Source organism: Oryzias latipes, chromosome 3 (assembly GCF_053564925.1).
Source record: "Oryzias latipes strain Hd-rR chromosome 3, Olatipes_Hd-rR_3.1".
Classification (NCBI taxonomy): Eukaryota; Metazoa; Chordata; class Actinopteri; order Beloniformes; family Adrianichthyidae; genus Oryzias; species Oryzias latipes.
The window spans coordinates 7,649,291-7,665,082 of NC_136239.1; the positions used below are offsets into that span (position 1 = coordinate 7,649,291).

Sequence of the window (15,792 nt, forward strand, 5' to 3'; positions counted from 1 at the left end):
CAGATGAGGCAGAAAGCGACAGCTACACTCTGAACTATAACTGTGATTTATCATCGCTTAGGCTGACCTGTGTTCTTAAATGAGCATCATCTCACAGCAATGTGTTGATATTGACATTAATGACTTTAGCCTATTCACAATTTGCAGAATGGTTACCGGTAAAGCATTTCATGAATTTCTTAGGGATAACCTCAGTCATAAAGTATTTTCTTTTTGTCCTGTTTTGGAATTGGCAGAAGCAGATAATGGTCAAAGTTTAATTAAGTTAATTAAATTTACCCTTTTCCGGAAAGACTCATAGATGCTGTTTAACATGGATGATATTATTATTTTTATTCATATTTTATTAATAAAAAGTGAGTTGAAGTTAAAGTTACTTGAGTCAAGGATCCTATATTTCTTCATCAAACACAAATTTGTGTAACCACACTGTGTTTTTGTGTCAGCTTTAATGTTATTGTCGTATCCAGAGCACACTCCTCTTCCTGCTTGCATTAGCATTTATACTTTGTCCCCACCTCCAAACTCCTCTTGGGTTGAGTTTCTTGATGTCACTGTGAAGCTCAGGCATGTTAACATAAACTTTAATACGGACACCGTTCAGTTTGTCACTGGAGAAGAGTCCTTGGCTCTTTCATACTCCCTGTGTCTGTTTCTGGTGCATCAGAGACCTCTGTTGCACTGCTGAACGTCTGTGTGCATGAGAAATGCAAACTTGGATGATTATGCAGTTGCATGTTCACAGAAAAAGCCAGGGCTCTGACTTTTATAGTGTGTATGAGTCTGTGAGAGCATTGTATCACTCTCATGAAGGTTTTGGGCCTGAGCCAGCTTTAACTGATGGGGCTGCTGAGTTTTATTTACGTTTTCTGTGTTGATTAAATCTTAAAGAAAGAAGAAAAAGATATGAAGGTGGTTTCTCTCCCCCCTGATATCGATATGTTTTAATTGTGTTCATGTGCCTTTTTTTCTGTCTCATGCAGTTCAGCATTCATCCTTTCTTCAATATAAGAATCCATCAATGTGGGAAAGCTCCAATGTTCAGGCACCAGAGAGCACCAAATCTAATCAGCAGCTGCCCGCAACATATGTGCAACGACTGGTTCATGGAAACAAGTGTGTGTCCGTGTGCGTGTAATTGGAGAAGCAGAAAGACTTATTTAACGTAGCCAAAAGTAAATAATATTATCCGTCTGAGTATTTTGTGAGTTATTTTGTTTTGTACATACATACATACATGACCAGATAAAGGTGCGTTTTCCTCTCCTGGTGAGGGGATTGCTTCTGCCCCATGGGGCGGAGTTTAAGTAATTTGGGGTCTTGTTCAGTGAGCCTAGAGATCGTGAGATGGACATCTGGATTGGAGCGGCGTGCTCTGTTATACGATTATTGTCATTCCGATGTGGTAAGACGGAGTGGAGTCAGAAAGCTGAGCTGTTTTCTTCCAATACTTATCTGTGGTCATGAGCTCTGGGTCATGACTGACAGACTGACGTCCCTAATACAAGACGCCCAAACTTGCGTCTGCTGGCTCAGTTTAGACTCAAAGCTGTTCTGATAGAACTGGCTAAAACTATAATGGACAACAATTAAGAACAATGTAGGTGGTGTGCGCTGGGGCTTCTTTGAGAACAAGGTTTCTTTGTCTACTGTGGGCGGCTGTGGTGCAGCGGTAGGGCGGTCGACCCATGATTGTGATATTGCAGGTTCGATTACCGCCTTGCACACCCATGTGTTGAAGTGTCCTTGGGCAAGACACTGAACCTCACCTTGCCTCTGGTGGTAGGTTGGCGCCAGTGTTCTGCAGCGGAGCCGCCACCAGTGTGTGAATGTGTGTGTGACTGGGTGAATGTTTCTGTGAGTGTAAAGCGCTTTGGGCGTTGTAGGTAGAAAAGCGCTATATAAGTAGACGCCATTTACGCATGGGCATAAACATTTAAGGTGATCTTTTTTTCGCTGTTTACACCATTTTTTGCAATACACATATTGCGCATGCTGATATTGTGATGACAATCATTTTTAGATTTATTGTTCAGCTACCAAAAAGGATTTAATCCAGAATTTTTTTCTAAATATTGGAACTTTGTCAGGAGTAAGGTGGAATCTATTTAAGCCCTTTCGGATGCATAACGCATTGTAGCATTGTCATGATGGTATGCACACATGTTTAGACACGAGATATTTGTCTAAATATTCTTGAAAAAGACATTTACCACCAGTTGATAAATTTCACGCTCTTGTTGAGCTTTTGACCTAATAAATACATTTAGAAACGTTGACATATCTTTCGATAGAAAGAACTCTTCTCTGTGTGGATCATTCTTTTCAAAGAAACAAAGCATTGCAATTCATCGTTGCTCTAAGATGATCTTTTGTGCAGAAAGTGGCTGTTAATACATTTTTTTCTCTCTGAAACATTTAGATTTTATCTGCTGTATGAAAGTGCTCAAACATGCTGGTTTTGTGCGTGCGGGTGAGGTTTGAGATTCTTGGGTTGATTATGCATCTGATTTTGTCAACCGAGTGGCATCCCCTCTAATGAAATAATTGTCTTGTGGCAGAGGACTAAGGGGCTTGTAGACTTCAATTACAGACAAGATGGGAGTTTTTCTTTCACCTCCTTCCTTTCAGAAAAACTCTTAGCTTATCCTCCTTTATTAATACAGGCCTACAACAAACAAAGGATGAATGAAAAGAGCATTTTTTAAACAGACTTGTCTTTTTTAAAGATACTAGATTGAAAAGACAGAATCTTTATGCATAATTCACTATCTGCTAAACCAATCTTGGGCAGCAAGAAGATAACCTCTTGTGAGCACAAATCAACCAGAGAGTGGTTGTTGTTATAGTTCCTTTTTTAAATGCATTTAGCCCAACGTTTTTTGCTTATGGACTGAAACACGTTTATTTTTCACAGTGAAGTAATCTGGTTTATGGCTTTATCCTTACTTCTATGTTGGGGTTGAATTGGCATCTAGTCCATGTGCCTGAACACTTTGATTTGATTTGATTTGAAATGGTTTATTTCAAGCAATCAAATAAGAAAAATGCACAAAACAATACAATCAGCATTTATACATTCAAACAAAGACGTATCAAACTTAGGATAATTAGACATGAAATTAAAGATTACTTGAAAGGGAGTGGAGGGAAGTGAATTTAGCTAATCCTACCCCTGTTCTACCGTAACCATTTTATTACATGATTTATCATTTTCTGGTTTATAACTTCTATCAGACAGAAATTAAGAATCCTTAAGTATCAATAAATCACATGACAAAAATGGATTACTTACTTTATAATAACACAAAAAGGCTGCATGCTTTAAACTGCAGCCTAATCATGAAAGGTGATACTTTTAAGGTGGAAAACAATGTTAAACTAAGAAAATTAGTTTGACATTTGCAGAATGTCCATCTTTCCTCTGGTGCTAGTTTGTTGGGGCAGTAGAGATTTTTGGACCTCCCTTTCCACAAAAACTTCCCCCGGTTCTCCCAGGAGACCCCTATGGGGGCTGTTCCCAGTCCAACGGAGAGACATAGTCCCTCTACCTGTGTTGTCGCCTGAACCTTCTCCCTATGGGACATGACCCAAACACCTCCCCAGGGAGGCCATAGCAGTGACTTCACTCTGAACTCCTCACAGGTGACTGAGCTCCTTGCTCTATGTCCAAGGGAGTGCCTGGTCACCCTGTGGATGAAGCTTATTTCAGATGCTTATATCTGGCATCTTATCCTTTTAGTCAGAACCAGAGTTCATGTCCAGATTTTGTTTTGTCTCTCCTTTTTTTACTACAACAGATTGATACAGCGACTGCATTACTGCAATTGCCATTTGTCCTTCAGTCTCAATCTCCATACGTCCCTCATTTTTGAACAAGATACCTAAACTCTTCCATCTGGGCAGGGGCTCTCCACCAACCAGGAGAATGCAAACCACTTTTTTCAATCCAGAATCATAAGGCTTAGAGTTGTTAATTCTTATTCCAGACACTTTACACCAGAGCCCAAACCACTTCAGTGCACATTAAAGGTCCTAGTTTGATGAAACCAGCAGGAACATGCAGAAATGCCTCAGTTCTTAAATCTGACTCTCACCGCTTCGCTTATAAATTCTGTTCATTCTGTTCATAAAAACAGAACTGGTGGCAAAGGACATCCCTGCTGGAGTCCATCATACACTGAGAAAATGTTTGTCTAACTGACGGCAATACAACCCAAACTCTGACTTTGGTATTTGCTCTTACTGTAATTGAAGCCAACTCTCTGTTCCAACTTCCTGAACAAAGCGGCCACCACCTGAAGATAACAATTACTGCTGACACGGATCTCACTTGCCATGAAGGATGGTCTAAGATTTTAGGAGCACTGCCAGAAGTTCTGGTTGAGCTGTATGTCACATTTTGTAGTGGCACAAAAGTAATTTTGAAATTCCTACTTGTTGGTTAGGACATTTTAAAAACTGAAATTGTAAAAATGGTATTTCTGTTATGAATTTCGTTATCTATGTCTCTCTTTGTCCAGGGTGGACCCCATCCCTTATGACACTCCCAAGCCAGCAGGACACACCAGGTTTGTGTGTGTTTCAGACACACACTCGCGCACCGACGGTATCCAAATGCCATATGGCGACGTGCTGCTACACATGGGGGACTTCACTGAGCTGGGCTTGCCATCTGAAGTCAAGAAGTTCAATGACTGGCTAGGTAAGCATCTGTGCAATCCTAACATCTACCTGCATCTCACCACCATGCAGCGCTTTCAGCCTCACACTCAGCTGAGGCGTTTGGCTGGTGAAGGGCTGAACTGTGAGCAACCAGACCGCACAAAAACCTCCCCTCCTCTGTTGACCCTTCAGCTGCTGGGCTAAAGTGTCCAGTTCATATTCTTCAACCCAACAGCCATAATCAGTTAACCGTTAACCTCTGCCTCTGGCTATGTGATGTGTGTGTAAGATTTGTGAGTGTGCATGTTTGTGTATGCGCAGTATTTATCTCTGGATCCTGATGGTTCTGGACAATTTTTTGGTTGAATGGATTAGATGCTTCCTGTCTGACTGAAATGCCGGCCACATAGTTGTTTTGTTGTATTTAATTTGAATTAATTGGGTCATGGTTCTTTCTATCCTTTCTTATTCAGTTGGTACATTAGAGAGCACAATTCTAAATGTCATAATAGAACAGAAAACCCACACAACTGCATAATGCTGTGCTCACACCAAGTGCAATTCTTGCATTGAATTCGTGTCCGCTACCTCTTTATTGATGTGCAGTGAGTTTACAGCTTGAAGCTTGTCCTAAAACCGGACGGTCCCACTCTGTGTGGGAGGAGCTGCTGTCAAAAAATGTTGACAGGTCGCTTTTTTTTTGGGCTGATACCAATTATTAGTAGTTAAGAAGGCAGATAACCAATATTTCGAGACAACATTCATTTGTAGTAGAAGTGAAAATATTGGCATATAAAATATAAAATAATACAAACACCAACCAGTAACTTTATTTAAAAAGCAAATGCAGTGCATAAAACAGCAAATAAGTGGCTCCAAAAATAACAGACATAGCATCATATTTTTAGATTTTTTAAAAATGTTTTTAATATTGTGTTTCCTAAATACGATGTACCATTTGGTGGAGAAGACAGTTAAAATGGTTTATCTGCACTAGATTGTGGTGCAAAGAGCAAAGTTATTCCATGTGTTCTGCAACAGAACTGCTTCTCTTGGGCTTGAAATTTGTAGAAACCTTGCTGAAGATGCACTTGTCCTAAGACAAAATGACCAGTTCAATATTGGCCTGGCGAATAATAATAAAGAAAGGCAGATACCAATATAAGTCAAAACAACCTACATCTGTGCCGATAATCGCCTGGGCGATGATCAGTCACCCCCCCCATGGTCCTACATGTCTAATGTGCAATTAAAACTGAGAGGGGAGGGGCCCTAATCTGGGTGGCAACCATGGGAGTAGCTGTCAAGTAGCTCCTCCCCCCTAACGTGCATCACAGGCTGACCCCACCCCCCCACCCCCCAACGTGCATCACAGGCTGACCCCCCCCCCACACACACACACACACATCACCCTAATTAGTGGTTGTGGGAGGAAGGAGGCTAGGTCGGGGACAACTGATAGACTGAAGCCCCATTGATGGAACAATTGTCACCCGGCGTTGAGCCCAGGTCTCCCCAGTGTCGCTTGGAGAGTCGAACCCCCAGGTTCCACATCCCCCACCCCACGTAAAGAGAGAGGAGCTAAGAAAGAGCTGGTCCCTGGGGCAGGCCCAGGCCTCTGCCACCAAGCTCCCCCCCTGGGAGAGCTTTGGTCGGGCAGCCCAACCAGTTAGGGCATCCACTGATTGCCTCAGTGGAGACTCCAACCTGCCAAACCTTCAACATCCAGATAGTGGGGACCCCCCCCCCCACACACACACACAAACAGCCCCACCCAGGGCAGGCCCAACCAGCCGCCTTTTCAAAGTACAACTCCTAAATGAAATAGTATTTATTCAACATAAACTCTATTATAGCATTTAGAGCAATAATTTATCTTAATTTTATTTCAATACATTTTTGTTTTAAACGGCCAAAACAATGTGGGATAAAAAGACAAAAAACTGTTAGAGGTTTGTTGTGGGGTGATGGACCACCTCATTTACAAATATGAGCTAGATTTAACATACAATAAATCTTTTTGCCTGTGTACCTTTTTGCTGTTTTCTTTTTTTATTTCTATACACATTATAAAGTCAGGGAAACCTGGAAAAAATGGATGTAGTTCAGTTTCTAATTTCCATTTAGAAGTTAAACCAATAATAATGTCAATTTGCCCTGATAGCAATACAATGAGGCAACACACATTTTTAAACCAAAACCCAACATTTTAACTTTTTGTACAGAACCACTCCTATGAAAATCCTCTATTGAAAATGTTCTAGTAGCATGTTTCTCATGATAGAGGACACGTCTAAAGAAAATTAAGATTAAAATTACATTACTGAGTATTTCTTTATTTAAATTGTGATGGATAAGATTCAGATGAAAAAATGCATATCAAAAGCTCTTTTGTGATATAGAAACTGAAATGGGCTGACCACAGTCTCTCTGCTCCGTTCCATTCTGATCATCCGCTTGCAGACAAATAGATCCATGTACGTCCTGGTTTTCCTCATCAGCTTTAATCTGGATCCAAACTGTACGGCTGGATACCTCTGAAATTGCTCACTATTTTTGTTGCACCACTAATGTTAGCTTGGGAGTGTGAGGAGCTGTAAGCTAACAGTAGAGAGTGTAAACAAAGGGATGATGGGATATCAGTAGAGACTTACTTCTGCACCAACAGTCCCGACCATTACTGTAAGGCAACTTTCTAATGAACTCCTGCTGCTCTGCAGAAACGACGTCCTAGAAAACGACAGGTTTTATTATTTGTGCCTAAAACGATATAATCATTATTGAAAGACCACTGGGAACACATTTACAAAAATATGATGGGGGGGGGGGACTTTAATAGAAGAACTACCAGTCTGGTCTGCATTTTTCTGCTATATATATATAGCAGACCGATATATATATATATATATATATATATATATATATATATATATATATATATATATATATATATATATATATATATATATTGATTCAACGGCAGTAGTTTTTTCAGTATGTAAGCAGTCCTCCATGTACCCTGAATAGATACACGTAGGCTACAAAAAAACTTTTATCATCCAGGACAACTAACTTGGGCAGATGCTTTTGAATAATAAAATTCAACTCAGCCATCTAAACTTTTTTTTTACTAAACTTTTCTCAGATCTCTTGTAAGAAAATAGTTAGGATGTCACATATTGGTATCAAAGAAAGACAATTCGAGTATTTTATTTTTATATACAGTATGTATTGCTGAACTCATGACCCACCTGCTGATTATTGTTTTTTCTTCTCCTTTCTAGGTGGTCTACCATATGAGTTTAAGGTGGTGATTGCAGGTAACCATGAGCTGACTTTCGATAAGGACTTCATGGCTGAGCTCATCAAGCAGGATTATTACAGATTCCCTTCGGTCTCCAAACTCAAGCCAGAGGACTTTGATGATGTTCAGTCACTTCTCACAAACTGTGTATACCTGCAGGATTCAGATGTGACCATTAAGGGATTCAGGATATATGGGACACCATGGTAAGAGCAAATCTATCTTTCAGATGTCTCTTATTACTCCTGATTGTTCATAATTGCATAGTAGCAGTTGTGTGTGGCTGTGTCCACTGTTGTGAATCTCAGACTTTAAGGTCTTAGTCTGCTTTTACTAGTGAATACGGGCTGCCTGCGAGTGAAAAATGGGAAGACCTGCATTGGGCCTGCACAGGACCTGCATGGTCACATATCGCTTGGTGAGCCTGTAGAGCAGGGATGTCCAAAGTTTCTTCATTGGCGGCCAAATGTGGAAAAATCAACCAAGGTCCTGGCCACATGCTATAAGTTGTACAATGACACATGAAAATTGTGTATATTTCTAATTGACCTACAGTGTGAAGAACGTTGGCCTTAGTGGGAGCAGTGATGCTGTGCTTTGGGCTGGAGGATGGCTGACATGTCAGGAGAAAGTTTGGTGGTTGAGACTCGAAGGACTTTACAGAGATGGCTATCAGTCATTCTGGTTCTCAGTCTGTTTTTGTTCAGAGAGAAAATGTTTGTTCACAAATGTATGCAGAGACGAAAAGGCTCATCACTCTTTTTGAATAGCGTCTCATCAGAGGAAACTTGGCTTTTTCCAAACACTTATAGAAGTCATGGAGGAAGAGAAGCTGATGTTGACTCCTCAGAGAATCATCACACTGCATTTCAATACGTTCTAACTGCAGACTCTCTTCCACTTCTTAAAAAGGAAGTCAAGAACAGCTTGATTTTTTTTAATGACAGAAAAATCTTTGACAAGCTCTCGAATTTTTCACGAGACGCAATAACAGACACAGATTTCTCCCTGTTGGCAGAAAGGTCACCCTTGGAAGAGCAGACTTGATTTCAGACAATGCGGCAAAGTGTGCAGCATTAAAGTTTTGTAGTTGTGTCTCAAACAGGCGGAGCTTTACACAGGAGGCTTTCATGTGGGCATACAGATGTGGAAACAGCTGCTTTTTTCCTTGTAGGCTCTTGTTCAGTGTATTCAGATGATGAGTAAGATCCTCAACAAATGCCAGGTCTGCCAGCCATAAAGGGTCAGTCAACCTACCAAGAGGCCAGCCCTTTTCCTTTAAAAGCTGTCAATCTCTGATCTCAGTGAATAAAACCGCTGAAGCACAGAGCCACTACTGAGCCAGCGCACAACCCATGGGTAAAGGTGATTTGCTTTTTGGGTTGTTTAGGCCCGAAGAACCCAAAAAGCAGCAGAACTCGTACAGGTCAACCCCCTGTATGGGTGCGTGTGACTAAGGCTTAAAGTGTGTCTTCACCTTTGTTCGATTGTGGCCATTTCCCCTTGGTAAAGGCCTTCCCTTACATGCACGGTGAAATTCCCGGCTCATACATCCCTCCATGAGTTCAGAACCTTCACTTGCTTCTAAAGCACGTCCGGTTTAACAAAGGGATGGAATGTTTCAGACAGTTTGTTAATAAAGTAGGGGTGTAACAATTAATCAATGAATTGATTTCTATTCCTAGGATTGAACTAGATCGATCTGCTGAGGCAGAATTGAATCGAATTAAATCGACGTGTACCGTTAAAAAATGGTTTCAAAATGAGATAAATGAATAATCGAATTGAAATGAGAGAGTACCATTTGGATGAGACATGGTGGGTTGATTTTACTATAACATAAAAATGACCAAGTGCGTCCCTGTGGACAACACAGCAAAAATAATAAGTCCATCATTTCAATACACTTTGAATTTAATGAACACATACAGTGTGCCTGAATGTTTTTAAGAATGTTCCCTTTCAGTGGGCTGAACGTTAGGAAACTAAAATGGGAATCGATTTGTCATTAATTCTTGCTTACTTGTTTATTTGTACATGTTTTTAATGTACACTTGATTATCTTGCAAGAAACAACATAAATCTGGAAAACTTCAGCTCCACTGTTCAGTACCAGATATTTCTCTCTGAGTCTCACTGGTTAAAGTTTTGGCTAAAGATGTTCTGGATCCATTTTTGGTCAGTGAATCGGATCCAATTGGATTGTTCAAAATGAACCATAATCGAGTATGAACCGAATTGGCAACCACAAATATTGAATCGAATCAAATTGTTAATGAATATAAAAATAAATTATTACACCCCTATTAAAAAGCCTTTTGGATTTGGAAAGATCACTAGGATGAGGATATAGCTGGTAAGTGAATAATGTGTGTCTATTGTCAAAATGATGTGTGAAAAAAGGGGGTATACTTGTGTAATGGGACCCAAAGCTGTGATCTCCCAATCAGAGGTCAATAACTCTACCACTGCACCATTGCTGCCCAAAGCAAATCATTCCGGGTTGGGAGTTGTGTTTAATTACCTCATAAAGGGCATGAACTTGTATGATGAATATAACAAGCGTTCATTCTGTATAAAAAAAAAAAATCATTTTCACAATGAATTTTCCTAATAACCTGAATTAATATTTACAAACATTTTATATGCAGTTCATCATTAACTTTAATAAATCTTCGTATTTTGTTGGCATGTCAGACTCTAAGAGCTGGGGCTTAAATATTTCCAGAAATGTACAAATAAATCACATTACTTTATTAGTAAAATTTGGAATCCAGCAAGTGTATCTTGAACTTTTACCTTAAATAACTCAACTGTAATGATAACTGGTCATACAAATGTGTGGGATTAGCAGAAAACATGGACACATACAGACAATATGTAGTAAACAGGAAACATGCTCACTTGGAATGGTAATAAAAACTACAAAATTTAGTATGATGGCCTACTGCCAGGTTGTTAATTCTATGGTGACAAATTTCCACTGTATTGTCATCAACACAGCTCCTAATCTTGCGGTGTTAGCAGTTCTTTTTTATATTTGTGTGTCCCTGAGACTACCACCATCTTAGATTTCTGTTCTTTAAAAATTGTATCTGTTCAATATTTCAAAAACCCAGCAAATGTCTATTTTAGGAAATCCCGTCATCCACAGTATGACCTCATCTGACCTGTAGCCATGTGGCAGCTGGAGCTGGAGCTTCCTCGCCTCTGCTTGACCCATTTCTGCTATACAGAGTGGATCCGAAATAACTGTCCAGGCCATGACTGTTTGGTGGCAGTCATCTCTTAGTTAGCAGCTCATTCTCATAAGAACAGGGAGCAGGAGGTGGACAAAGTATTTTAAACGAGGAAGGATGCTGCCCCCTTCTCCCCAGCGAGTGTTTAGTGTGAGAGCTTGTAAGGATCTGTTGTGATAGCCGAGGGTCTCATGAGAGACGGAGTGGACAGCTTGGTCCACTCCCCCACCCCCGGCTCGACCTTTTCACCTCGTCGAGCTCTGGCCAGCTTGCCCTACATGAGGTCTCACTTAGCCCCGCAGTGACCCCTCACTCCATCAGCAGCTCGCCGCCTGTGTGGTCGAGCTGCTGGGAGCCTCTGCATTCTGCTGCTGCAGGCGAAAAACAACAGCTTAACCCTGGAAATGTATCCTAAAACAAGATGTTTGCATTCTAAGGAAAATGAAATAAATCATGTATCGTTGTTTCCTGGAGATTCATTTGTTTCTAGCCAACTAAGGCAAAAAGCAAATCCCTTAAAAATTGTATCTTTTTTAACAGGCAGGCTTTGATAATCAGTAGGGCTGTGAATGCTTATTTAGGTGTTGATCCAATTCGATTCACTAATCAAACCACAATTCTTACTATTTAATATTTTAACTTGGAACAGTTGTTATAAGTCTTCTTATTGGATCTATGAAAATTAAAATGTTATTTCATCATCTTTGTTTAGAACAAGAAATCAGAATCAACGAATCATAGCAAATAGAGACACAAAGATTTAGAAATAAATTGTTTTCATCGCTTTAAACAATGTCACACTAAACTTCCTGGTTAACCTCAGCTGTAAACAAAGCGTAAACATCAATGTTAGTTTGGAATCATTTAACATTGAATTCTGAAAATGTTATCCATGGTTTTTCCATCCTCAAAGTTTTTCTGACACAGTTCCAGCTGATAGATGACTAGAAAACCCTCGCAGCTCTTTACACTAAACTGACAAACAGGTTTTGCTAAATGACTTTTTTCAACTTTAGTGGAAATACCAAAAACTCCCACGACTTTAAATTAACATTCTACAGATGTGTTGAGGTACAGCTTCCCTGCCACTCACCAGATTTTTCGAAATATTCTTGATTTCATATTTTTAGACTTTTTTAATTCAAATTGTCGACTTCTCTCTTTTTGTTTTTCATCTACAAAAACCACTTGATAATTTTACTTTGAAAACAAGAACCTTCGCCGATATTTTACGTTGAAGGTTTATTTTATTGCGGTGACAGGGGGACTGTGGTGCAGTGGTAGTGTGGTCAACCTCTGAATGGAAGATTGCAGTTTCAATTCCTGTCTTGCCCGCCCATATGTCAAAGTGTCCCCGGGCAAGACACTGAACCTCACCTTGCCTCTGGTGGAAGGTTGGCGCCAGTGTTTGGCAGAGGAGCCGCCATCAGTGTGTAAGTGGGTGAATGGGGTGGGACTGTGGCTGTAAAGCACTTTTTCATTATTAACATTTAATTTTATAGCAATAATTATATTACCCAAAGTATATTTTTACTTTACTTTAAAAAATGTATAAAGATTGCAAATCAGTGATGTCAGACGCAAATATCTGAGTGTTTGGACACTCGTTACAGCTAATAACTAGTGGTGTGGTAGTTTCATTACAATTGAGGCTTAAAAACAAGCAGAGAAATAGTTGTAAAATGTCAGTATATCAACTATTTGCATTTTATTTTGTAGGTTTTCCCATAGTATGTTCAAGAAGAGATCCCTATTATAGTTAAAAAAAAAAAAAAAAAAACTTAGAATTTTCTTCTTTTCCCAAAAGGACCAGGCCTAGGCCTAGGATATGGCAATCCTAGCCTCTGTGGACCTGTGTCCAGATTAAAGGCCCGTTCACACCGGGACGAATTTCGCCGGTTTGACGCCTCGTGACTAAAGAAAGGGCACCAATGAGAGTGTGCACACCGACGCGAAAAAACGCCACGCGTCAAAGCGTCAAAAAAAAAACGCCTCGGGTTCGTTTTTTTTTTTCGACGCGTCGCATCGAAATCTATTCGACCAATGAGAATGGCGCTTTTGCACACGTGTCTGGAGCTTCTGTAGTTACAGTAAAACACAACTTGGGGGCGCTCAAACACAAAACTGCCTTGCTGAGCACACATACCAGCGAAGAAGATAGACGCCAAGTAGCGTCTACACAGCCGCGAAGAAATAATGACGGACATTCTAAGATATCCCCGAACCAAGCACCAGTTGGAGCTACTGGTGCTTGAAACATTCATGTTTTCTTTGTATTATTCTGACAAGCGCGTAAATACTTGCTCTCTTCTTCTGAGTGAAAAGCGACTTTAAGAAGCGTAAAGTTGCGCAGCGCCACCTTGTGTACAGGAGTATTTCTGTTTACATTAAGCGCCATCTAATGTCAGGGAAGGAAATTGCATGTTCGCTCGGCTCATCGTCAGCGAAAATCGCCTGGGTGTGAACACAAAAAAACGTGGCGAAAAACGCTGGCGAATAACGCCTGGCGAATATTCGTCCCGGTGTGTACGGGCCTTAAGGATAAACCTGTTTGAGTAATTTCAGTTTGTTACTTTGTTGTTTATGTAAATAGTATAATTGTGTATGTAAGTAGTATGTCATTTTGTTTCGTGCACTTCACATATTTTCTTGTGCGCTGCGAATGTGTAAGCAGTGCGCAATTGCACAAGCGTGCAGGGAACGTTGCCCCTGGCGGCTGATGGGACTTAGTATGGACGGTATTTACACATTCTTCAATCAGAGCTGCTGCATGCCGGTGATGTGGCTGCCCCGTAGCCGCCCAGCTGTCGCCCGATTCCATAAAGGCGTCCTTCCCGCTTGAATGAGGGCCACCAGACCACCACCGTCTTGCTTTTATCATCATGTCAATGATTTCAAAAGAAAAAAAACGTGCGGAAGCAGCTAATCTTGAAGATTCTGCCGATGCCTCCCTATCGTGTGGTGTAGTTGTATTTGTGATTGTAGCATAAAGTTGCTCAAATGGTGGGTCAATGTTTATTATTTTCCCAACAAAATACCACTTTTAGTGACCTTTTTTATTTTTAAATGATTTATTATGTAAAAAGTTGGATGAGCCTTTAGTTAGCATTCAATTTTGTAGCTTCCACTTTTCCACAGTTATGGGTTACTTGAAAAATCTATATTACATTTTAATAGTTCCTACTTGAAATCTAGTTTACAAATTAAGTTTTAACCAGCTCCAGATATTCTACAGAGGATGAAGGTAGACTTTACCCTCAAAAGTTTAGGGAAACTGGAATCTAATAAAAAAAGAAAACTTTTATTGGACTATCTGGAAAAATCAATGAAAAGTAAAGCCTTTTAATAATTGTATTGCTGCTTGATAAAATCCAGATAAAATTAGATATCTGGCTAACCAGCTGTTGAGTTTTAAAATTGTATGGAGACACTGTAGGTTTTGAGGGAACGACTTCAACTTTTCTGTTGCACAAAGGCAAATGTTTTGCACTTGCAGTTTCCTCATATAGACTTACAGCTTTGGTTAGACTTTAGTTATAATGTTAATCACTTGTGATCTGAACTCTGCAAAAATGAAACCCAAGGACTCGGTAAATACGATTTTCTTTATTTTTTTATTTTTTATTCTGTGGTGTAAAAAGTGAGTTCTCCTGCTAAGCGCGATCATTTATAAAAAGCAATGGAATTATCTATATTTTTCTAATGGAGTCTTTACACTATTAGAATTTAAAATGACTGTATAAACCAGCTCTAATAAATGTTTGATTAAAAAAGATTAAGCTCAGAGATGTTCATTGTGTGAGACCGTCATTGACTTAACAAATGCAGTTTCATTGGGGGGCTTGTAAAAAGCATTCAAAGTAAGCAAACACACATTATGGAGATTGGTGCTTTTAAAATATCACATTTTTACTAGCGTATATCTTCCAATAGTGACGCCGGCGTTTATTCCAAAAATTTGGTAGCCGGCCCGGCGTTTCTTAGAGAAAAGCGTCTATTGAAGACCGGCGTTTATTTCATGACAGATAGAATGGTGATGGCTTATAGGTTCAGTTTGGGTCAAATGCTGTCACAAAATGCAGACGACTCCAGATAAACATTTCAGGATTTATTGAAATGACAAGAACATTGTATTATGTTCTGATTAGCATTGGCTGCATCATTTCTTTTCTCTTTGAGGCATCATCAGTCTGTATATCAATATCCTCTTCGTTTTCATGCCAATCATTTTTCTGAAGACACGCGCCTTTCCGTCTTTGCTCAATAATCTATGTTAAAGCACTTCTAATTTATCGCTCTCTTTCTTTGCACCTCTACCAGGTAATCTGTTTGTTTGTTGCTCTTTTTTCTGCAGCCGTCTTCTCAATATTACCCATCTGCTTGGGCCATTCTTGGAAACCTTTAGGATCCACTCCAAAATGTGCAGATTTCTCACTGGAATGTTTTTTGGCGAATGCCACCACAGGAAATTTAAATGCTAAATCGAATGATTTCTTGGCCATCACTACACTGGCTCACAACACAAATACAACAGTCTGCACGACTGTGCAAGGGGCCGGCCACTATTAGAGACCGGCGTCTAAG

General features: G+C 40.0%; 1 protein-coding gene across 4 annotated transcripts in view; it reads left to right on the forward strand.

Annotated features, from left to right (window-relative positions):
- mpped2a (metallophosphoesterase domain containing 2a) overlaps nt 1-15,792 on the forward strand; it is a 62,012-nt gene that overhangs the window by 17,368 nt on the left and 28,852 nt on the right. For all 4 annotated transcript variants that reach the window (XM_004066819.5, XM_023952237.2, XM_078944199.1 and 1 more), the window contains 2 exons: nt 4,524-4,705; nt 7,950-8,175. In XM_004066819.5, the coding sequence (XP_004066867.1) occupies nt 4,524-4,705; nt 7,950-8,175 (408 nt within the window). The remainder of the gene's footprint in view (nt 1-4,523; nt 4,706-7,949; nt 8,176-15,792) is intronic.